The 25,252-nt window shown below is 28.3% G+C and overlaps 2 protein-coding genes and 1 pseudogene across 3 annotated transcripts; 2 read left to right on the forward strand and 1 right to left on the reverse strand.

Moving 5' to 3' along the window:
- Positions 1–3,053: 3,053 nt before the first annotated feature.
- LOC107164424 (peptide transporter family 1-like) lies at positions 3,054–15,654 on the forward strand (annotated as a pseudogene). Its single transcript, XR_016191864.1, has 15 exons — positions 3,054–3,333; positions 3,423–3,495; positions 3,571–3,712; positions 7,780–7,872; positions 7,991–8,265; positions 10,826–10,908; positions 12,127–12,300; positions 12,885–13,136; positions 13,881–14,120; positions 14,215–14,312; positions 14,537–14,659; positions 14,754–14,853; positions 14,926–15,054; positions 15,337–15,444; positions 15,508–15,654. The product of XR_016191864.1 is annotated as a peptide transporter family 1-like (transcript).
- A 731-nt stretch (positions 15,655–16,385) lies between these two features.
- LOC107164430 (DNA-directed RNA polymerase II subunit RPB11) lies at positions 16,386–18,091 on the reverse strand. The gene is made up of 4 exons (XM_015512257.2): positions 17,850–18,091; positions 17,688–17,777; positions 17,446–17,620; positions 16,386–16,499 (listed from the first exon to the last, which is right to left on the reverse strand). The coding sequence occupies exons 1-4, from the start codon at positions 17,900–17,902 to the stop codon at positions 16,464–16,466; spliced, it is 354 nt and encodes a 117-aa protein (XP_015367743.1). The 5' UTR covers positions 17,903–18,091; the 3' UTR covers positions 16,386–16,463.
- A 77-nt stretch (positions 18,092–18,168) lies between these two features.
- Positions 18,169–24,524, forward strand: Vps15 (vacuolar protein sorting 15). The gene is made up of 24 exons (XM_015512272.2): positions 18,169–18,479; positions 18,541–18,721; positions 18,789–18,938; positions 19,001–19,173; positions 19,241–19,342; positions 19,410–19,536; positions 19,604–19,779; positions 19,860–19,970; positions 20,098–20,203; positions 20,509–20,649; positions 20,715–20,985; positions 21,057–21,205; positions 21,273–21,425; positions 21,533–21,844; positions 21,914–22,042; positions 22,106–22,317; positions 22,381–22,469; positions 22,536–22,725; positions 22,864–23,079; positions 23,150–23,352; positions 23,445–23,570; positions 23,653–23,810; positions 23,920–24,095; positions 24,157–24,524. Exons 1-24 carry the CDS (start codon positions 18,388–18,390, stop codon positions 24,365–24,367), a joined length of 3,954 nt encoding a protein of 1,317 aa, XP_015367758.1. The 5' UTR covers positions 18,169–18,387; the 3' UTR covers positions 24,368–24,524.
- The last annotated feature ends 728 nt before the right edge of the window (positions 24,525–25,252 follow it).

A 25,252-nucleotide genomic window follows, 5' to 3' on the forward strand; every position in this document is an offset into this window, starting at 1 on the left:
TTGTATTATTCGGCTTTATAATAAAATATAAATTGTAGTACCTACTACCTACCTATTCTTTATCTAATAAATATTCTTTATGAGCGGAGAAAAATCATCGGATGAAGATATTTCTGCAGATCAATTTTTAACATTGGAATACTACAAAGTTCTTGATAATATGATGGCTCAAATGAAATGGAGGTTTGAAAAATTATCAAATATTAATATTGCTAATGATTTTCAATTTCTTTCTGGTCATTCACTATCTGTAACACCAGTTGAAACATTGAAAAACTATGCAGCTGATTTAGCAATCAAGTACAACGAAGATATTGACCCAGAAATAATTAACGAAATCGAATTTTTTAAATACCAAGCAAAAGCAATTATACCAAAGTTACAAAATTCAACTACTTTAAATATATTAAATGCAATTAAAAAATATGAACTTGATTCAACTTGTCCAAATTTAATGATTGTACCTATATATATTGTTTCTTACCATGCCTGTTACCGTCGCTTCCGGGGAACGTTCTTTTAGTAAACTTAAATTAACTAAGACGTATTTACGATCAACCATGTCGCAAGAGAGATTAACCAATTCAGCAATATTGTCAATTGTGAATGAAATAACAAAAAACATCGATTTTGAAGACGTCATTGAAGATTTTGCTTCAAAAAAGTCTAGAAAAATTAAGTTTTGAACTAAGTCTCTTTTATAGGAACCCTGTATATAATATATATTATAAATACGTTGACTATCATACAAAATAATATTGTATTTTTATATTACATAATATGATAAATTTGTGACTTATATTAATGTTTTATTCATATTATTATACCTAACTATTTTGTTTAATAATTACTATTGCAATCAGTTTTAGTTTTTTGTCAAATCAATGTTGAAAATACGTCGTAAAAAAAAATTCAATTTAACAGAAATAAAATGCATAATAATAAATAAATTATAGGGGGCGAATATTTTTAATTTTGTGCCGGGCGCTAAATCTTAACGGCACGGCTCTGGACTACCCACAGCCTTTAATTTAGCACCATCAGATCAAAAATACCAAAAATGGATAAATCATATGAAAAAAGTTTTCTTTGTTATACGTTATAAGATTGTTTTTTATTTGGCGTTTTTGGTAGAAATAGAAATTATTTATGATGATTATAGTTTTATGTAGGTAATATGGTTGTATCAAATATTACTTATTAGTTATGTAACATTGACATTTTTATCTGTTAAATGTTTATTCTAGATTATTATATGAATATATATATATATAGGTAATATACCTAATGTATTTATGAGGTACCTATACTACTGTATAGATACTAAAATATTAGTATGCTTTTTACAGTGCATTTAAGATTGATTATAGTAATTATAATATTGAAGAATGGTACTTAAGGGTGTGGGGGCATAGCCCCCACGCACCTTTTTCATCTACATAATTTTAGCACCCCCAGTGTTTGGCCTCTAGGCTCTAGTTGCGCCTATGTCACGAGTTCACGACTCACGACACCACTTACCTACGTTTCAAACGTCTAGGAGGAATCGATGCCCAGGTACCGTGGGAATATCGAAAATTAGGTATAGTAACTTTCCTTAATTTTTTTTTCTAATTCTATAGGTTTATATTTTTCTAAAACCATTTAATACTTTTATTTTTTTCACCCTTAAATTTATTGGTGAAACCACTATCAACTTTTGATTTTCAAATGGTAATATATGTAATAAAACCATTTTTATTATGAACTTACGCGTTAACATTTTTATTTTTCGTTGATTGTTTTGCGAGATACAGCTCCTCAAAATATAAGGATCAGTTATAGTTGGTAAATCCGACATTGTTTATACTATTTCTTCATTTGTAAAGACTAGAAGCCATAACCGATAAATTATATACCGTTCGACAAGGTAACAATATTGATAACTGCTGTTATGCCTGATCAATTGAATGTCCTATTAACCTTGTCGATAAGTTAATAAATGATTAGGGTTCAAAGTACAAAAGTAATCTTTAATATTAATTGTTATTTATTTTGTTACCTTTTGATTCAATGATATCGAATTAATCACTAGCTCCTAGTCTGTACAATTATCTGAAAAACCACCAATAATTTTATGAGCTGTACCTATCTATCTCGCAGACCAATCGACGAAAAATAAAAATGTTGACGTGTAATTTCATGAAATAAATGGTTTAATTAATTCATGATGTTTTTATACATCATATGTTATCATTTGAAAATCAAAAGTTGGTAGTGGTTTCACCAATAAATATATGGGCGAAAAAAATTAAAATTAAATAAGATTTTAGAAAAACATAAACCTAAAGTTGAAAAAAAGTAAATAAATGTTAATAGGTAGGTACTTTTCTAGATAATTAGTGTATCCACTTTAATGGATCACTCTGTATACTGCTGAAGGTGATATTTCATTTTATTTATTTGAATCTCGGTAAAAATACATGTAATTAGTGAGCTTATGGTATTTATGAAAAACAAATTTAATAATGCGATATTTTTATACTTTTTTATTTGCTTAAGATCAATTAATATTGAAGCTTTTAATACATAGAATATAGTATTTAATTATTTTTATGAGTAAATATCGAATCGAATATTGAACAACAGATTAAATAATTGGGAGTTTCCCGAATGCGTCCCGAATTGATCCTTATTTTAATGTTCCGAGTGCAACCCAAGAAAAAAGGTCATATTTTTGAGGAAGTTTATAAGCGTGTCCCAGTTAATTTATGGACTTATGGTTAGGTTTCCAAGGTAAACAACTGGCTTATACCTCAAACATTTTTTTTGATTCTTAATTATTATTTTAGCTTGTATCCTTAATATTGTGTGAGGTTTCTAATTATTTTTATTTAAAAATATATTTATGCACAACAAGTGAGTACTTACCTATATTCAATATAAAGTAACTAATAAAGTGATACGTATTAAATTGGTTTAATCATTAATAAGCTTAAAATCATAGACCCATATAAATTATCTACAACTGTTATAGTTGATAGGTACATGGTAATAAAATAAAAACGATTCAATTGCAATTTGAATGTGATTGTGTAAACTTAAAATATATAGATAGGTACTTCATGGCCATCATACTTGTTCGCTGTATATAGCTGATTGGTCTATGAAATAATTATAAACGCCGTTCAATTTTAACAAAATTTTACTTAAACAGGTACCTACTTAATAAAATATGTTAAGTGGTTAATAGAAACGTATTTGTTTTCATAACGTATTATTGTTATTAATCGAATATTATCAATTTCGTTAGATTGATTTAATAACTTAACGAACATGCGAAAAAAAAGCAATGTGAGTACCTACCTTCATTATTTATATTTATATATTATTGTTAACACACTATACCCAAATGTAACTTGAATTATTTAACAAATGCTTAGAGTTATCCAAAAGCGGTCTGGTTTATATTTGGAAATGAACTGTGTGAACGATTTAGTTATTATGGTCTTAAAGGTAAATATTTACACTAATACATAATATCCAATGTAAAAATGTTGATTTAGTTTTTAAATATCCATACGTTTTTAGCGGTTTTGGTTTTATTTCTTACAACTATTCAAAAATATGACCACGATACATCCACGGTTATAATTCATGGGTTTATTGCCTTTCAATCTATATCAACATTGTTTGGAGCCATCGTTGCAGATTCATACTGCGGAAAATATAAGTGAGTAAAATAAATAAAAGTGATACCTTGTTTATGCACTTAAAAGTTAAAACTATTGTAATATATATGCATTTAGGCACTAAAAATTATAAAATACGCATTTTTAGCCAATAAAAACTCAAAAAATATATGCAAAATAAAAATAGTATTATTTGATTCTGTAAAACATGAATTAAATTTGTACCTAGGTTAGTATTAAATTGGATAATAGAAAAAATATGCAATTTTATTAACATCCTTAGTGATAACATTGTCTAACAAAGTGCGGAAATTATGACAATTTTATTCCTAGGCGATGATATCATTTCCTTCCGCTATTAGGAATTGTCATCATTTCATAGGAATTGTCATAATTTCCCAAATTGTCAACATTTCCGATAACATATCCGGAGAGTGTCCGGTATTTAGAGGTTTCACTGTATTACGTTTAGTAAAATTTTGTGTTCTTCTTTATTTTGTTTTATTTTTCTTTATTTTATTTTATTTTGACTTAATTTAAAATTTAAAATTATCATTTATTACTTTTTTGAAACTTAGTTTCTTATGGCACGATGTGAGCGGAGGGACTCTAGCCCAGAAAAACCGTGCATAACGAAAATAAAAGTGTTAGATGCTATCTCTCTTACTCTTTACCGCTTTCTCTATAGGTACTCCTGTATTCCTTTCTTGTCCTTCTCGCTCTACGGCCGACTACGTTTTTTTTCATAGATACTCTTCTATAATTATCAATTGTTATTGTTAAAATAAATAAATAACTATAGAATTAAGCTCCCCATACACTACGATGAACCCCGACGGTCAAAACGGAAGTGTGTGGACGAAATCCGACGTTGAAACTCGAACTGTCTCGAAGGTTTTTATTTCTGTCGAGTCTTGATTTTAAACACGACGCCACGACGGGTTTACCGTTTGTCGTTTAAAATCGTAATGTGTGGACTTTTTGACAATAACCGACGTGTTTATTTACTGCGTGCACGTGCCATGCTATAGGTACTACAGTATTAATTTCAACATTTTTTTTTCTTTATTTATATATACACAATCTGTTCCTAAAAGGTACAATAAGAGTATTTGTTATAAGTTAAATAAGTAAAGCATACAAACATTTACTTAATAAAATGAAAGAAGTGGAAGCAGATGCTACTATTCAAATGGTAATAAACTTATAAACTTAATAAAAACTGAAGCATCGCTCGATTTTGCAACACCAAGTGTGTACAACTGACGATGCAGCATCGTAGCAGTTTTATCGTTGACAATGTTGCTCAGTGTGTGCTCAGTTTTCGCGATCGTTTAATGATAACGTATCATATTTACTTTCGATGATTGAATAATATGAGCAATAATAATAATTCAATGTATTTTTCAATGTTCGTAATTTCAATTAATTAAAAAAAAACCTGATAAGATAATTTTTACTTTCATTTCGAATAGTTCCACTGAAATTAATCTGTAACATTGATTAAATATACTTATTTAGTATATTCAATCAATGTCTGTAACCTATAAGACTGCCAAAGAAACTACGTTTCTACCGGGTGTCCCACGACAGCACTCATTTTTTTTACCACAACGGCTTCTGTAATATAATAGATTTCTATTTTATTTTTTATTTTATTTTATTTTTTTTTTTTGTAAGGAGAACCCGCGGCAACATAGGCCATTGGGTGTGGGGTGGTACGGTAGGGATTATTTTTGTATATTTGTTTGTAGGTTTTTAATTGGGTAGGGTTGTAACACGTGTTTGTGTAAGTGTGGCAAGGATATGTTGCTAAAAATCCCGGGTGGTCACCCATCCGGGAGCTAGCAACTGCGGCCGGTACGTACGCTCAGTGCGTTTCCGCAGATTGAGCGTACGACCGCGCCTCACCAAGCCACAGCTCTATTTTATTATAATATATAATAGGACTCAATAATAATATTCACATTCACGATGACGGACGTGAACTCTTCATAAGAAAAACGAATTAATTATTAAACTGAGATACTAAGTTAATAAAAAAATTTTCACAGTCATATATTATAGTGTTGCTGGTGTAATAAAGATTACAGTTAACGTCAGTACGTATATTTCGTAAACAGAGTATAACAAGAAGTCCAACCATCTTATTAAATAATTTTTGTTCTAATCAATATCTTTAGGTGTTTTTATACATATTTATTGATATTTGCGCCACATGTATAATATTAAATTTTAAATTAAAATTTTTTAGTACTTTTATTAGTACTGAAAATAAAATAATTCAAATCTAATATAAACTTTTTTTGAAAACTTCAAAATACCCAATTAGTAAATCTGTTTTTTTTTAAAAAAAATAGAGTTTAACGAGTACCTATTTAAAAATTCTCGTAAAATATTTAAAAAAAATACTAATACTTTTTAAATTAAAAATATATTTTACGACTGGATCAACTTTATTTAACAAAAGTAATGAGATTTTCGAATATCGGTTAAGTAGGGGATACCCTTATAATTAGTAATGATTACATATTAATATATAAAAAAAAAATTTTAAAATTTAAATACCTATTACTATAAGACACTGACCTATAGGCTATATTATTGATGGAGAGGGAGGAGGTAACTATTTATTACACTGTAAATATTTCACACAGCTTTAGTTTTATACGAGAGATTATTTTAATTTTAGTATGGGCTTAATAGTTAATGTATATAGTAAATAATTCTTATTTTGTAATTATAATAAGATCACTGCTGCAGTAATAACTAATTTATTAAGGATTTAGATTATTTTAAGGATTGTGATAGATTAATTTCAAGTTGTTTAAAATATCGTTTAATTCAGTAAAGTGTATAAGTGTATACAATGTAGATAAATATTCTTAATTATCTTTAATGTAACACTTTTTGTTAATAATACCTACTGAAGATATACATGTGCACTGGCGTAGCCATTTTCCGCCAAAGCCATTCTTGATTACCTATTAACATTGAGTCAATTACAGCCAATTTTAATTCAAATTTGTACCAAAATGTTTCATATTTTTGAGAACCCCTAGCTGAACGCATAGGCGCACATAGGGGGGGGGGTGCTTAGCACTCCCAGGTTTAAAATTAGCACCGCATAAACTATTTAAAATATTTATTACATAATCATATCTTTTGAAATATTATTATATAAATCTGTTTATGTATATCAGGATATTTTGAAAATATCAACAGTTAGTTTATCAGCAGAAATGATGGTTTTAATGAATAGTCTACCAGCCATCTTTATATATGAAGGCATGAAAAATCAATGTTATAAAAGTTCGTTTCCAAATGTCTGTAAGCTATTGGGAATAACAATTCCAATTTCTTCGTCAACGTGTGAACGCTCCTTCTCAGCTATGCGTAGATTGAAAAACTGGTTACGCACCAATATGGGCCAAGAAAGATAGAAATATTTACCAAGCTATCTACGCTTAGCATTGAGAGTGATCTTACCAATAAAATAGAGGGGGAAATTATATTGCAAACATTTGCAATATCAAACAGAAAATTAAATCTTGTCTAACATTAATAATTAATGATTACATGTTATTATAACTCAACTTGTAATATAATTACAAAATATTTATTTTTATTTTTAATAAAATTTATAATTATTGCAATGCAATTATTATAGTATTAGGGTGGTGTAGTGGGGGGCTTCGCTCCCCACGGGTCTGTGTACTATAAATTATTTCAGCACCCCCTAAATTCACACCCTATGTGCGCCTATGGCTGAACGTAAATCCATCAAATCATAATGGTTACGATATAGCGTCTCATGTCTTCATCTCACATACTCACATAATCACTTTTTAAAGTGTCATCTATTATATTTAATGTTTTTATACACCTATTTTAGTTACTAACCTATCCTAACCTAGTATTAATAATAATAATATTAAGTAGTTTAGATAATATTTCTAGGCATGTGTCTTAGTATCTACCTAAAAATTTAGTATAAAGAATTACATTTTTATTTTATTTTGTCACTTGTTTAGTCAGAAAAATCTTTTTATATTATGCACTATTCAGTTAATATAGGTACATAGGTATATTATATTTAAATTTCCAGGACTGTCTTCATCTTGTCTATTGTGCACGCAATGGGAAATATCATAGTGACCATTTCATCTCTTATTACTTCAGTCAGTATACTCTTCCAGAGGTACCTACCAATTATGATATGATTAAATGTTTTCATTAAAATACTAGATTATATTGTAAATGTAATAAATGTATACGTATTATCATTAAAATAAAAAATATTTCATACAACTCTACAGATTAATTACAATTATTGGATTACTTATAATGGCAATCGGAACAGGTGGTATAAGACCATGCGTCTCGGCTTTTGGCGGTGACCAATTTGTGCTGCCAGATCAAGAAGATCATCTGCAAATGTACTTTTCAATATTTTACTTTACTATAAATTTAGGGTCATTTTTATCATCGACTATTACACCGGAGCTGAGGAAATCAGTTCAGTGTTTTGGCAAAGATTCATGTTTTCCATTAGCGTTTGGGGTGCCTGCTTTCCTTATGATCATCTCAATAGGTAAGATATTTACCGTAAATCATAACTCGTCGATATTCTGAAGAATTACTAAAAAGCTATTTTTTGTTAAATTACAATAAATTGTATAACATCATACATTCATACATAATAATTCTGCTTATAAATTTGAAATTAAACGACCTTACTAACTGCATTAGTAACCTAACCTATAGGCTATAGCAAAATAATAAGTTATAAATGTAGTTTTCTAGGTTTTCTAATAGACGTTAGCTATTTCTTAGCAGCACTAACATTTCGTTCAAATAATCTACCTATACCGTATAAACCTAATTACTATATTATATCTACCTGGCTCCCCACTTATTATGAAATTATTGTTTTGTATATTATGTTTTGCTATTGCCATAGGCGCATTTTGGGGGCTAGAGGGGCTTAGCCCCGTCTAGTGTTATAAATTAGCCCCCCTAAGTTTTTAAATATATTTATTCTTAAATCCACCTAATAAAAAAATTATCAAATTAAAAAAAAAGTAATTAATTATGGGACTTTTTAGCCCACTCGATAATCAGTGTACGTAACATATTGTAGTCTCATAAGTAGGGCTGGGATTTCGATGCACTTTGCATTGTTTTTCAAAGCTTACTGTGCAATACTCGTCTTGTCACAAATTTGTTTTATGTACATTTGAATGAGAATAAGAAAGTTTATTTGGCATTTTTTAGTTTTTAGGTCATTTTTTAAATTTTTAAGGGCATTTTAGAGTTTTTGGAGCATTTTTTGAGTTTTTGGAAACCAAGTGTATGAATTTGAAATTTTATTTTAAGATTTTTACACCAACATGGTTTTTAAATTAATATAACAGATTATAAGTAGGTACTCCTAATTTGTAATAGTATATTATCGGACTTGAGTGACTTTTTATTGTAATTTATACTAAAATTATTAAAAATAAAAAAATTTGTAGATTTATTGCCCTTTTTTTAGGACATTATTTAGAGTTTTTAGGTCATAAAAGCATTTTTTTTAGGACATTTTTCGGGGTTTTTGAGGGCATTAAAATCCCAGCCCTACTCATAAGTAATAACTAATAAGTAATGATTAATGTAAATGTATAGAATATTTATAATCAATTTTTATTTGCTGTTATTAATGTTAGTTTTAATAATATGAATATTATATGATACATCCTAGCTTGTAACAGCTTGAGTTAGATAACCTGTTATCATACTACTTATAGTATAAAAAACTGTCTTACACGTATAAAATTGAATTTTGATTTAGAGGAAATAAAATTAATTGTAGGTTTAAAAGTATATCCAAATTTATATACTTTAATTAATATTATCTTTGTCTCTCACTATACCAATTTCATCAAGCACATGTGAAAGGTTTTTTTCTGCAATGAGAAAAATAAAAAATTGGTTACGTATCACATCTATGTATCTGACATCAAGATACGTTTTCTTATGATTCTGTAATACCCAGGGTGTCCCACGAGGATTTACCCATTGCGATATCTCACGAAATAATGGAGATATTAAAATTCTGGTTTTTTAATAAGATTCACAGGGATAAGAACTACAATTATTTCATTTTTAAATTTATTTTAATGTTTTTGTAAAAAATGTAAAAAATATATTTTTTTATTTAATTATTTCAAAAAATATTAAAGATAGCCATTTTGTAGGGTTTATTTTTCTGAAAATATTGACGTTTCAAAATTTTATTTTCATTAATCTCCTGATTTTTAATATTTTTTCTAGTTTTGAAGAAATAAAATATTATCATAATTTATAACACTATTGGGAACACACGGAAGGTATTCGGCCGGTCGTAGGTATGGGAACGCTTGCGGCATGGAGGGTCATATGTTTGATAACATTACAGTGTTAAATAATTCGCAATTTTTCCCGAAACTAAAAAAAATATTAAAAATCAGGAAATTAATGAAAATAAATTTTGAAACGTCAATATCTTCAGAAAAATAAACTCTACAAAATGGTTGTCTTAATTTTTTTTGGAAATAATTAAATAAAAAAATATATTTATTAAATTTTTACCAAAACATTAAAACCAATTAAAATATGAAATAATTGTAATTCTTATCCCTGTGAGTCTTATAACAAAACCTGATCTTCGATATCACCACTATTTCGGGAGATATTGCAAATCTTCACGGGGACACCATGTATATAGAAAAAGACATTTCTGGTAGTCTCAAAAATGAAGACATATTAAATAAATTTGCTATGTCTAATCACTGTTTGTAATTATAATTACAAATAAATAATTAATTAATAATCAGCATTGAGTTGTATATTATTGTATTTAATTTATAAATTATTTTATTTTTCTGTAGAGTACCAAATTAATTGTTGTGTAATAAATTATTACCGTACAAATTATAACAAGTAGTTTTGGGGTGCGGGGCGAAACCCCTGCGGGTGTGTATTCAATACACTGTATTGATTTTATAAATTTAGCCCCAACCCCAAATAATTTGTCCAAATTGCGCCTATGGCTATTGTATTTGTTTACTGTAATACGTTATAAAAATATTTATATTCCATTTTATTTGATTTGTTTATGAATTGTTGAGTATTTTTTGTGAGTGCCAAGAACCTGTATGTGATCATTAAACCTACGTCAAGTATCATTACAACTTCAATTCAATGCATATTTGTAAGGACATTACATTAATAGCTTTACACGGAAATACCTATTTTGCGCATATTTACTACCTATTTATATTTTATACCTATGTAGGCTATATAAGGTACCTTTACCTATCTAAAGTTAAAACGTTAAAACGTTAAAAGTATGGGAGATTGTAAATTCCGCCCGAAATAAACAGGTAAAAACAAGGTCTATGGTAAATTCCGCCCGGGTAAATATCCAAGTAAAAAAAGGTACATGTAAATTCCGCCCGGAAAAATAAATATTTTTAATCTAAGCGTTCCGTGAATGTACGACGCGACCGTACTTTTCGCTACGCGGTGCGTGTTATAACTTATAGTATTGGGAAGTCACAACATTTTCGAATATAATTATTGATTATGATTTTATTTTGACACTTTTTTACTATTATATTTTTATTTTGTTATATGCACATGACATGTTGTAATTATTGATTATATGATTATATTTTGATTCGTTTTTATTATTATAAATATTACTACTTTTAATATTATATTTTTATTTTCGGGCGGAATTTACAAGTACCTTATTTTACCTGTAGTTCATTTTGGGCGGAATTTACCATTTTCGGGCGGAATTTATATGCGCCCAAAAGTATAATAATAGGTGAAATTAGGATAATTATTTTTATTTTTGATTGAGATTTGGCTTCTATATTTTTCTAGTAACCTCTACTAGCTAAGTTAATATATTTGCGATTGGTTTGTAATAAATATAAGTTCACAATTTTGCATCAAGCGGCAAGCATCCACACCTTATTTTTTATGTATTTTTTTATTTTGATAATTGGAATTTCGAATATATTATACTATTATTTTTATTACTTCAGGACCATATATTTCAACTGCTATTTAGATTCATAAGTAGGTACAACTGGTACAAGATCAGTTTAATAATTTACAGAAAAAAAAATTTGGTTTTTATTTTAAAAATGAAGTGGTGGTATTTCTAAGGGATACTTCTTCAATGGTATAAATATAACTTACAAATCTTAACCATTCTATGCCTCATCATTGAAGACAGTGTTTTTCGTGACTCATTAATTATTATGCCATGCATATTCCGGGGAGGGGTTTTAACGCTTGCAAATTGAAATATGGTTATAACTTATAAAAGAAGGTACCTATATATATTTTATAGAAACAGAATATGGTAAACAATAATAACTATAATATGTTAATATTATCCTTGTTTTCCGTAAAGTACGCATTGAAAAAAAAAATATTCGCTTCATCAAGTGAACTGAAAAGGAAAGATTGGTTGGAATATGCAGATGATAAGTACAATACACATGAAATATCTGATTTGAGGTCAGCGTTGGATGTTATATATTTGTTAATTCCAATTCCATTGTTTTTTACACTTTTTGATCAACAAGTAAGTTTTTCGTTTTTGTTAGTTAAAAAACAAAATTAATAAAGGCAATCTTTACATATTTGCATATGGTCGAATAGTCGGCACATAATAATATATAATTTAACGTGTAACGTGTAATGTTGTAGCGTGATGTACCCAGACCTTATATAAGGTCGTTAATACAATAATATATCCCATAACCGTAATAATCTTTAAAACTAATTGATAATGTAAATGTTCAAGACGTTATTTCTTCAAAATCGTTTTCAGAAATATTATTGTTTGTACTTTGCCTTTTACTAGGTATATAATATTTGTACCACAACATGGCCAACGATGAGAGGTTATACCACCTCACGGCTTTAGCCCCCTTGGATACGCCACTCTTATAATCTGTGTTCTAATATTTATTAGATTAGGTAATGAATTCAGAAAAAAATCTTTCGATTACATTTTTCAAGAGCCAAGACTGTGATAATTTTTATGTGGTATTATATATATGATCCACTCCCTTAAAATTGTTGATTCTTCTGAATACAAATGTAAAAAAACTAAACAAATGTAAATGTCATAATGCATATTTGGTAAATTAATTTAATTTTTAGAGTTCTCGTTGGATCTTACAAGGAACACTAATGAATGGCAAAATCGATTTTTTAAATTGGATTATAAAACCTGATCAAATTCATTTAATTAACCCATTGTTAGTTTTAGTATTTATACCAATTTTTAATTCTGTCGTCTATCCACTTTTGTATAAAATTGGAATAAATACAGCTTTTCGAAAAATCATCCTTGGAGGAATGTTTGCTGCACTATCATTTGTATGTGCTGCAGTTGTCCAATACATGATAATTGTAAGTACTTATTAGTTATTATAATAATTGCATTATTTACTTTTTGACTATTCAATAAAAATGTTAATAAATGTTTAATTGCAAAATATGGAAATTTTTACAGAAAATTTTAATTTTTATGCAAATTCTGTTTGACCTGATCAAAATTGTATTAAATTTCAAGATAGTCAAAGTTTTTGATTTTCTTGGAATTAATAGTTATATTAGCAAACTAAAAAAAAAAAACGGATTGCGTTCATTCAAATCAAATTCTATTAAAATACCCACTTACTATTGTATACGAATTGTTAAATAAGTAGACCTCTTAGAGGTTTGATTACAATAATCTTAGGTAGGTACCATTTTTTACCCAGCAGCATTAAAATGTTAATTTAGAGAAAGAACTGAACTATGGAACCGGGTATATTTTCTAGTATTATAAATAAAAATTTATTTCAAATTCATACAACTAACTTAATAAGAAATTATAGCTATCTTCATATATTCACGGTCTGCCGATAAAAATGTGTGGTCTATCGACCACCATAATAATAACTATTATAGGATAGTTTGCGACTTACCCACTTACCTACATAAAATATTTAAAAAACATGAATTTTAATTGGGATGCAAAACTGTAATTTAGATTGTTTTTAATTTACTTTTAAATTTATACATAAGACATAACTATTACATGTAATTTTTCTCAGGAAATAGGTAGGTGTTAAATTTATAGTTAACATTTTAAAAAGAGTGTTTTTATAGGGTCAAACATTTTCCATACCGTCAGACGTTGGGCAATTAAGAATATACAATAATTTTGATTGCGATGTATCCATATCCAGTTCTTTGGCTGGAAACTTTAATATTGAAAAATTAGATATACTTCATATTAATTATAATTCAACTGTATTAAATGAAACAGACATCTTATTCATAGATTTACATCCTTCGTGCAAATTGAAAATGAGTATGAAACAAAATGTTTTCATCGATAAAGGAATGGTTAGATTTATAATGATTTTACCATAAACAACTTTTGGTATTTTGGCCACTAACTAATCAATTGTAAAAAAATATATTAATTTTTTAATTTAAGATTTCGTCATATTTGCTAATGTCTAAAAATAATGCTGATATTGAATTGAAACATTTAAAGGAATTGAAGAAATTAAAGAACGGAAATTCAAATCTTAGGTAAATATCTAAGAGATATTATGGATTTTGGCTATAGAGTAATAATATGTAAACCGTCAAATATCTCAACTTTTAATACATTATTTACCAGCATATTGGAATTACCAATTAGTGTATCATAGTACTATATTCACATTATTAACTATACACAATAGGTACACATAGTATTTTAATATTTAGTTTAATCAATAATAGTATGATAATATTATTATTAAAATTTATAGGATTTTGCATGATAACTTCTTCAGCCAAAATATTACATTAAGGAGTACTAATAATAAATTGTCTGAAATAAGTTTTGAACTTTCAACGAACCAAGATCAAAATTATGAATTACCTGTCGGAACGTAAGTATTACCTAATAATTAAACTTCATATATTGTGTAATTATGTACGCTTTACTATTGAATTATTTGAGTGTCATATTTATGCTTATTTTAGTTATGATGTATACTTGGACGATGAATCAATTTTGCAAAATGTCGAATTTCTCCCTGGCAGTATTAATGACCTATTATTTCACGATAACTTTAACCACGTGGTAACTAATTTAAATTGATGGGTAATATAAAAATAAATTGATTGTTATAAGTCGTATTGTTTGAAATTTTAGAAAGCCAAGTTGATCACTTTTGAAAAAGGTAGATATATCCATATCCTATGGCAAGTTCCGCAAATAATTTTGATTACAGTATCTGAAGTAATGTCTCTAATTACATTAATGGAATTCGTATTCACCCAAGTAACATAATTAATTATTTATATTTTTTATCAAATAAATACTTCAAGGGATATTAATTATGTAAAGTAGGAATAGTAGGATGGTAGATATCTATACAGATCTCTCGATAATGGAGTGAAAGGAAAAAAGGCATATCTAATTATATTGAATTCAATTGTTGTGAATTTTTATTTATTATATTAACATATTTTATGGTTTAGCTAGGAACCTTTATGTTCTATGCTGAATGCTAATATTAGTATTAGTTATTATCTAATGACTAATTATATAATCAATTTTTAGGCTCCATTAAGTATGAAGTCATTGCTTTCAGCAGCCAATTTGTGTACAGCGGCAGTTGGAAATTTACTTATTGTTTTTATTTCGAAAATCGGACTTTTTGAAAACCAAGTATGAAAAGTGATGATTTTTAATTGTATTATTAAGAAAACGTTTTAATCTAATTTTTTTTAGGTTCAAGAATTCCTATTTTATGCAGCCTTAATGGTTTTGGATATGATACTTCTTATGGTTATGAGCTCCAAATACAAGTATAAATGTGTAAACAATCAATGAATCTAAAGAATAATAAACAACAAATTTTAATTTATCAAAATGAAAGACGTAGTTTCATATGCACCTAAATACTATTTTAACTATATTTTAAATAATTAGTAAATACAAATCTATATAATATATTTTAAATGTTTTTTTAACGACTAGAAACCATGCAATATTTTTTAAAAAACATCAAAAGAATCACCCATCATAGGAAATATATGGATATATATTTATTATTAGGTATTAGGTACACATTAATTATTTTATTTTTCACGCATATTCATTTTAATAGTATCGGTGTATGTTTTTGTTAAGGTTTGTATAACATTTGTGTAAAATCTACAGTATTAAATATATGATAGATAGATGGACTATTTTCATTTAGAGACATAATAATTAATAATTTAACAGTCGCAAGCCAACTAGTGAAGCCACAAGCTATTTAAATGGGTTTGGTTGGGTTTAGTTGGGATTAGTGAGGCTTAATCTAATCTAACTAACTGCATTAGTCGGTATTATTATATAGATTTAAATTAATTCAATAACTGCAGCTCCATCTACTGCCGCCAAATCATTTTGAACTCTAAGAGCGTACAGGAAGAACTAGCCATCACAGCTGCTCAATTTCCTAGCAAGATTAGGCTGCCATATACGATTTAAAAATTTACAATGATGTGGATATGGGTGAAGTTTCATCAGGTTAATTTTTAGGGAAACTTATTGAAGAGCTTCAGCTCCTGCCCACCCTCTTCAACAACATGCTTATGAGTTATGAATAAAAACACAAGAAGTAAAAATACAAAAAATATTTTATTAGTTATTTATTTATTTTCTTAATCGAAATATATTAGAATCTTATACTAATCATATTAATCAAGGCCTTCTTTTTTCTCCCTTAAAGCTTCCTAAAAAAATAAATAAAATAATAAATGTTAGTTATAATAATTATATAAGTATGTACAAAGCAATGTTATGTTTAATAGGATTATTGGATATTTTAAATTGTATCTATTCTGAAAAATAATAATTTGTCAAAATATTATGAATGAAGTGATTTTCAAATAAAACAAATTGTCCCGTAAAACCATGTATTTCTGACTAAAGAATGTGCATACACGTTAATAGGGTCCTCAGATTCATAGGGCTTCACCAATAAAGAGTGGGAGATTCATATTTCATCCACAACATAACATACACATGATTTTATCTTTGATACCATTCAAAACTATCACAAAATAAATGTTAATTCATGAATTGTATAATTGTATATAAACATATTATAGTTATAATTCATATATCATTTTCTTTCAGTATAATATAATTAAGTCTGTTTTGTTATAATCTAAAAACTTTATCAATACGTTAATTGAGTCTTGGAGTATGTTTATTATGTATTAATTAGTTAATAAATTATCTGTATATTTATTTATTCAAATTAAGAAGCATATTTTAAGGAGGGCTTAAAATGGCTCAGAGTGGGCTAAGTCAACCCCTATTTGTATCCACGGATATGTGGATCTAAGTACTATGTGCATTATACAAACTCATAGAGAATACTTTTTTCACAAGTTCAAGCTTGTCCTAGCTTTTTCCAGCACTTTAAATCAATGTTGAAGGCAAATATTATTATACAAAAATATAGAAAAAAAGAGATGCGCGTAATGGTAGATAATGTTAGTTATGTTCAGAAATGTTACAATAATTATAAAATAATAAGTACAACCTAATAAAAATAAGTTTATCAGTCTTTTTTTGTCGAAGAATATTCAATGCCATAGGTATTGTATCCAAAACTATTTACATAGGTAGGTAGCTCAAAAATTTTAAATTAATTAATTAAAGATATTATACCTTGAAACGTTCTTCAAACAAAGAAAGTTCAGCCAAGAGATCAGTTATAGAATTAGTTAAAGCATCTTGAGGTGTATAATCAGATGTTGTTTGTATGCGAAGTTCAAATTTATGCTCCAGTGGATGTGGTTGTTTATACCCAGCAAAAAGTACATTAGGGTCTTTAAGTAATTGGCTAAATTAATAAAAATAATACATTAGATGATGATAATCGGTAACTATGACCATTATTAAGTACTCACTTCCGGATCATATTTCCCAAAGTATGATCTTCTTTGTTTACTGTAAAAATTGCAGCATTTGTCACTTTGGTATCCACTTCCTTGACTATCCTAATATTCAAAAATCAATGTTAGTCGACTCTAGGAAACAAATTGACAAGGAGATAACTCAATGCAACTCACTTTTTTTCTCCATCATACAGCAAAAATGATTCAAACGTCGGTGGGGCATTCATGTTTTAAAATTAAGAGGAAATGGCTATTCAAACGTCCAAGTGTCTGACGTAAAAATATTTAATATTTTCAAGTCCAACACGTCCAGACTCCTGCTGGGTGCTGTACAAAACAATTAATATTTATTAATTAGAAATCAGCAATCAGCATTTCAGCAAACCGTTTGCTTTCGTTACTTTTTACCTCCACAAATAATATCTATTATTATTTTTGATAACGTTTTCATGATAAGATTATACCACTTTAGATTTTCGACGATAGTAAACGAAAAATGATAACAGTAGTTTAAAAAAGCCAAAAAGGTTCAATATATTTTTTGTTCTTGTATTCTTGTACTTAAATTTTTGTCATTTATGCGTCTTTTTAAAATAATAATGGGTTTGGGGTGATTGGCGATTACCTCTGAAAATCAGTAGTTTTAATGTCAACGTAATCGCTCCTCAATCAAATCATCTTTTTCCTAAAATCGCAATTAAAATTTGTGAAGATGGGCAACCAACTGGTGGGTATAGCGCCCTCGGAAATATTTCCAGTTGAACATTATCTGACCGATCACTCGCAACTGCAGTTTGATGCGAGGTAATTTTAATTTTAATGTGTTAATGTTTTGGTAAATATTGTTTTCTATTGTGTTTAACAGCTTGGGGAGTACCAGATTTTTTAAAGTAGCCCGTGCAAAGTCTCAAGAAGGAATGATTGTTGTCAAAGTGTTTGCGCTGCACGATCCAATGTTACCGTTGGTTAAACATCGTATGCACATTGAAGAGATAAAATCCAAACTACAGTCAGCTGTCAATTGCTTATGTTTTCAGAAAGTTGTTGTATGTTTACTAGATCTTAAGGGTTTTGATAGAGATAATTTGGATTCACTTGATAATTTTTTTTTAGATGACCGACAAAGCTGTTTTCTTGATGCGAGAATATGTCAAGTATAGTTTATATGATCGCATCAGCACTAGACCTTTCTTGACCATGATAGAGAAAAAATTTATCGCTTTTCAAATATTGTTTGCTTTACGACAATGTCATACATTAGGCGTATGTTTTTATCGTATCACTAATTAATGTAAATTATAATCTCAAAATGTTTGTACATTCAGGTATGCCACGGTGATATAAAGTTAGAAAATATCATGATTACATCTTGGAATTGGGTGTTACTTACAGATATTGCCTCATACAAACCTACATATCTGCCTGATGATAATCCTGCTGATTATTCATTCTTTTTTGATACTTCTCGAAGAAGGCTATGTTACATAGCTCCAGAACGGTAAATAATAATACTGATATAATGCCGTTTAAAAAGTGTTAAGACAACATTTAATTGAATTCTATAGTTTTGTGAAAACATCTGCGGAACTTAGCAATCAGTTGTTACCATCTGAAGATCATGTTAAAAAAGGAGAATTGACTCCAGCTATGGACATTTTCTCCACTGGGTATTTAAATATATACATATTTTTTTTTAAATAATATATAATGTCAATATTAATTTTAATTTTACAGATGTGCATTAGCAGAAATGTTCACAGATGGTCGTCCACCTTTTGATTTATCACAGCTGTTGGCATATAGAAATGGAGAGTATGATCCAAACATTCATGTTGATACTATTGACGATGAAGAAATTAGAGTATGTAAAACAAAACCAATCATAGTTGATAAACATTTGAAATATTATATTCAATTTGTCATTATAGGATCTCATTAAATCCATGATAAAATTAAATCCAGCAGATCGTTGTTCTGCAGAATTGTATTTGGACGAAGAAAAAAATAAAATTTTTCCAGATTACTTTTATTCTTTTCTTCAACCATATTTACAAATGTTTTCGGCTACAAATCCAATTATTTCACCCGACGAAAAAATTGATAGGTAAACAAGAAGAAAACATTAATATGTCTAAGTCTAAGTGATATTAAAATTATTCTAGTCCAATGTTATTTTTGTTATAGATTAAAAAGTGATATTAATGGTATAATTAATATGTTGCTTCCATCTAATGATTCAGAAGAATGCACTGATGGTTTAGTGTTGATTGTTCAATTAGTTACTTCTTGTATTAGGTAATAACTTATAAAATATATTTATAATATAGGTAATGTTTAAAATTCATAATATTCGTTAATCAATGATTCATTTTATCAAATATATTTGTATTTCTTTTTTATTTGTAATATATGTGTTTTTCAGAGGTTTACATTTGTCTACGACCAAAATACAAGCTCTGGATGTTTTACTTGAATTATCAACGTATTGTTCGGCAGAAACAGTTTTAGACAGAATTGTACCTTATATTGTAAGTAAAGTTTTTTCATTTAAACATTTAAAAAAGATTTATTTTAAAACTAAATTTTTATTATTATTAAAATTTAATAGCAGTTTTTATTCTAGTATTACTTATTTAAAATAACGAAATAATAAAATACAGTACATTATTAATGTCTCAAAATCTCAGGAAAATTATAAATAACCTCAATTTAATGAAGCTGAAATTTTTTAAGGTTTTCAAAAAAGGGTCATATTTTCACTTTAATTGTTTTCTTATTTATACATACCTATAGTAATTAAATTAAAGTAATGAACTTATATATTTTGTAAAAGTTTCATATGATTCAAGATGTTTCTCCTGGTGTAAGAAAATCTGCATTACATGGTTTAAATAATACACTTTCAACTGTTAAAAATTTGAAGCCTAGTGATGCAAACACATTTCCTGAGTATATTTTTCCAGGTTTAATAAATGTAAGTTTCAAATTTATTTTTAACTAAAAAAAAAATGTTTTGGTTAGCAAAATTGATTTCTTTAGGTGGCTCATGATGATGCAGTTATTGTAAGAACAACTTTTGCTCAGATTATTTCACAATTAGCACAAACTGGTTTAAGGTTTTTGAAGTGTTGTCAGAATGTGCAAGATGATGAACCAACTTCAAGTGCTTTTGAAACCGAACTTGCTACACTGCAAGAAATGGTACAACAATCGGTATCATCACTTCTCACTGATTCTCACAATATTGTAAAGCAAACTCTAGTGAATAGTAACATAATTGAGCTATGCGAGTTTTTTGGAACCCAAAGAGGTATATTTCTGTTACACATTTTATGTTATTATTCGTACTACATTTGTATTTATTAATTTTTTTTTATTCAGCTAATGACGTACTTTTATCTCACATGGTAACATTCTTGAATGACAAAACTGATAAACATTTACGTGCATCATTTTTTGATAATTTTGTCAATGTTGTTGCATTTGTTGACCAACAGTGTTCACCTATACTATGTCCACTTTTGCAACAAGTAAATTTACTGTAATGTGTAATAATAGATATAGTAGGTATTATATTATTGTATTAATAATTTCTAGGGGTTTACAGACAGTGAAGAGTTTGTAGCGAAAAAAGCACTTAATGCAATGCAACAGTTGATTGAAAAACGCCTGCTTCAAAAAACTGCTCTTTACCAATTAATTAGGGATGTTTCTTGTTTTCTCATACATCCAAATTTATGGATAAGACAGGTATATTCAAATGTTTATTTAATCTATTGTGTGTATAAGCATCACTCAATTCCAAAACTCGCTAGAATATTTGGTTTTGGTATGTTAATATTTTTTATTTGTTTTAGGCTACTGTAGGTTGTTTTAGTGCTACAGCACGGATGTTGGATGATGTAGATGTTCAGTGCAAAATATTACCCGTGATGAAACCTTATTTAAAGCATTCAGTTCTATTAGTAGATAGAGAAGAATTAGTATTGAATACTTTAAAAGACCCTTTACCACGAAATATTTATGATACAGTTGTTAAGTGTTCAATTGTTGAAACATTAGTGGATATATTGGGTGAACGTAAAAAAGCCAGAACCATAGCTAACACTGGTCATATACCTTTAACAAGTGTTACACAATCAATGCATCAAAACAGTGCATTAAGAAATGTAAAATATAAATTGTTCATTGTTATTAATTAGTTATTTTATATTTTAATTTTATTATATACATTTTAGTTGGTTAGAAAACTGGAGTCTGAAGGGATGACTGAAATAGTAGAAGATCAATTGTTGGCACTATCTAAACATATATTGAAAGTGCACAAGCAATTGGCATTTGACAACAAATATAATTCTAAAGGAAAAGTAAATAATTTAACAAACTTACCTTTGTTTTTATTTTGTACATTTCAACCCAATTTTTATTAGATAAATATTGGAGACACAAAACTCAACGTTCATTGCTATTCTGTACCTCTGGCTCGATCACAACATTCAAAACTGCAAGATCCTATATCATTAGCAAATAGACGAAAAGGTTTAGATGATCAGTCAGTTTCTAATATGAACGATGAGTGGAAATGTATGTTTGGTGGTACAGAGTTGTCGTCTTCTAAGCAAATGCATTCTTCTCGAAATCCGTAATAGACAGTTTTAATCTTTTAAAAAATTACATTTACTTTATTAGTATTTTTTGTATTTAGGTCACCTATTGGTGGTTCTTACTCATCTGATGTTCAACCATCTCCATCTCATAGTATTGAAGGGCCTACTGATATGTCATATATACACTGTTAGCATTACAATAAGTAAGAAAAATAGAAATTTAGAATTTTCAATGCTATATTTTTGTTGGTAGACCGTTATGCACCATGCAAACTAGAATTACGTAAACTGATATCCCATCGTCAAGAGTGTCATGAAATGACAATGAGACGTCATGAATGGGCTGAACAAGAAGTGTGGAAACCTAGACTACCCCCACCTGGTTGGAGACTCCGTTCTCAGCTGGTAGCTCATTTGCATGAACATAAGTCTGGAGTGAACAGGTTATATAATAGCAATTAAACTAATGTCTTAAAAAAAATATTTAGTCAAAGTTAATTCCTATTTAAATTTAGATGTTTGATCAAATATTGTAAATTGATTTTTCTCGATGAATCACTTAATTAATTAATGAATCCCAGGTTGGTGACAATTCCAAATACATCAATGTTTGCAAGTTGTTCATCTGACAGTTGTGTACGGGTATGGGACTGTGTGAAAATGGAAGGTAAGAACATTGCTAATCGGTCAAAACAAGTATATAATCATCAAAACGGAGCGTTATATGGTATGACGACATGTAGAAACAATCAGTCATTAGCTACTGTTAGCCATTCAGGCTCAGTAGTTGTATTGAAGTGAGTATCAATTATTAAAGTTATATTTTATTTAAATTATTGAACTATAGTTTATTTGTCAATTGTATAGTTTAGAGTCAAATAGTAATAAGTTGGGTGTGATGCAGATTAAACAACTAGATTTGCAAGAAGATGGATGTGCTGTTGATATATCTTATTTAGATTCTGGATCTCAAATGGTACTCGTGTATGCGACAGTATATGGCTCTCTTATTGGATGGGATATCCGTGCTCCAAAATTAGCTTGGAAAGTTAATAATGATATCAAACAAGGTAAGTTTTAAATAAAATTAATAAATATAGCTATATTAGGTAAAATCATCATTTAAACATTAATTTTATAAGCGCTCATACAATTTTTATAGGCATCATAACAGCTATGTGCTTGGATACAAGACAAAGTTGCCTAACATTAGGTACAAGTAGTGGTTATCATACATGTTGGGATTTGCGTTTTAGGTTACCAATTGCTACTATTGCTCATTCCAAAGGTAATAAACATTAATTAACACTCTCAACAATTATTTATAAATACACTGTACTAAATGGGGAAATTATGTTAATCAATATTAGCTGTGCGAGTGAGGCGGCTAATAAAACATCCATCTGAGCCATCATGGATTATATCAGCTATGCAAGATAACAATGAAGTAACAGTATGGAATTTGGAAAGTGGTTCAAAACAACAAACTCTTTGGGCTAGTAGTGCTCCTCCGCTGTCAAATAGTCAAGTATAATAATTATTTACTTGAGTTATAAGTTATAACTAAAAGTCTTACAATATAAGACTTATTTCTAATTGGTTCCAAAATGCTTACTCCTATTGTGCGTGTTTTATAGACAAATAATCACAGTGTATGTGCATTGTACACAATGAATACAGATCATGGTCCAGAATTGTTGACTGGTGGCACAGACCAGAGAGTCCGGAAATGGAACTTGAGATCTCCGAGTGATTCCTATATAGCTATACCAGCTGCAAGTGATGTTATGGGTCATTCATTGTATTGTTACGAGTATGTCTGATATATAAAATTATTTTATAAAATACTAATGTTTGAACAATTAATGGATTAGGTGTAGATTAGTCGATGGTACTAACGTTGTGCAAGAGGTTTGCACAAAATCTAGCAGTGCAGTAATGGCAGGTGATGAGGAGCCGCCTTGTGCTACTGATCAACCCGCACCAGGGCATGTAGGGTCGATACTGGATATCACATCATGTATGGCATCTCAGTGTTTTTTAGTCACTGCATCTTGTGATGGAATAATCAAAGTGTGGAAATGAAACAACACTTTAATTTTAATAATTTTCAACCATTACTGATTATTGTGTTTTATTGTTCCAAATATTATGATATAAATATAATGTGATAGTGTATGTAACTCCTATAAGGAGTTACACACGTAAAAATATTTGTATAATAAAGTTATATTTTTTTAAATTTTACTTGATTTCTTATGTGAGTAGAAGTTTATATAAAATGATTAGATAAAATTACCTGACCTAATAACAATATTGTTATTTTAGATTTGTTGGCTTAATTTTTATAATAATTATTAATTGAATAATAATGCATATTTCGTTTTGTTGTACATTTTTTAAATTTGTATCTATAATATAGTTTGTAGATCTATGCTTACAGGTATACAAAGTACTCGGAAATAGATTTTCTTTAAAGATAACAGATTAAAATATTATAGAAATAACTGCTGAATTCGGCAAAACCTATTATACCATCATCCTAACTCCTCCAGTTCTGAGAATGAATAATAACATTATCTTGTTGCACTATATCATTACCTATCCTATGTGCATATAAATGGTCGCAAATACCTTGAAATTGTAGTTTTAAGAATTCTTATGTTTTTTTTTTTTATTGTTCTTAAAATATTATTAATAATTTCCACTTCGACATCTGAGGCCATTAGCATTATATATTTTAATATCATACTTGCAAAATAATAAATAAATATACAGAGTGATTCTTTTAATTGGGTACACTAATTATCTCGATAAGTATTTACTTTTTTCAAAATATTTTTTTACATGGTTCCAAGTTGTTAAAAACCAACGTTTTTATTAAAACATTATATTTTTAAATATTTTTTATCCTTATCATTTTTTAAGTTTTTTACTTTTTTGAATGACAACAGAGTTTTTATTTCATAT

The sequence above is a fragment of the Diuraphis noxia genome, unplaced genomic scaffold (genome assembly GCF_037042655.1).
Source record: "Diuraphis noxia isolate RWA-SAM2 unplaced genomic scaffold, SU_Dnox_SAM2 contig0005, whole genome shotgun sequence".
NCBI lineage: Eukaryota > Metazoa > Arthropoda > Insecta > Hemiptera > Aphididae > Diuraphis > Diuraphis noxia.

Coding starts and splice junctions, on each gene's coding strand:
- LOC107164430 (XM_015512257.2), bottom strand. CDS start 17,902: ATGAATGCCCCACCGACGTTTGAATCATTTTTGCTGTATGATGGAGAA. Junction 17,778..17,849: donor CTGTATGATGGAGAAAAAAA/GTGAGTTGCATT, acceptor TTTGAATATTAG/GATAGTCAAGGAAGTGGATA. Junction 17,621..17,687: donor TTGGGAAATATGATCCGGAA/GTGAGTACTTAA, acceptor TTATTAATTTAG/CCAATTACTTAAAGACCCTA.
- Vps15 (XM_015512272.2), top strand. CDS start 18,388: ATGGGCAACCAACTGGTGGGTATAGCGCCCTCGGAAATATTTCCAGTT. Junction 23,080..23,149: donor GGCTCAGTAGTTGTATTGAA/GTGAGTATCAAT, acceptor TCAATTGTATAG/TTTAGAGTCAAATAGTAATA. Junction 24,096..24,156: donor CATTCATTGTATTGTTACGA/GTATGTCTGATA, acceptor TTAATGGATTAG/GTGTAGATTAGTCGATGGTA.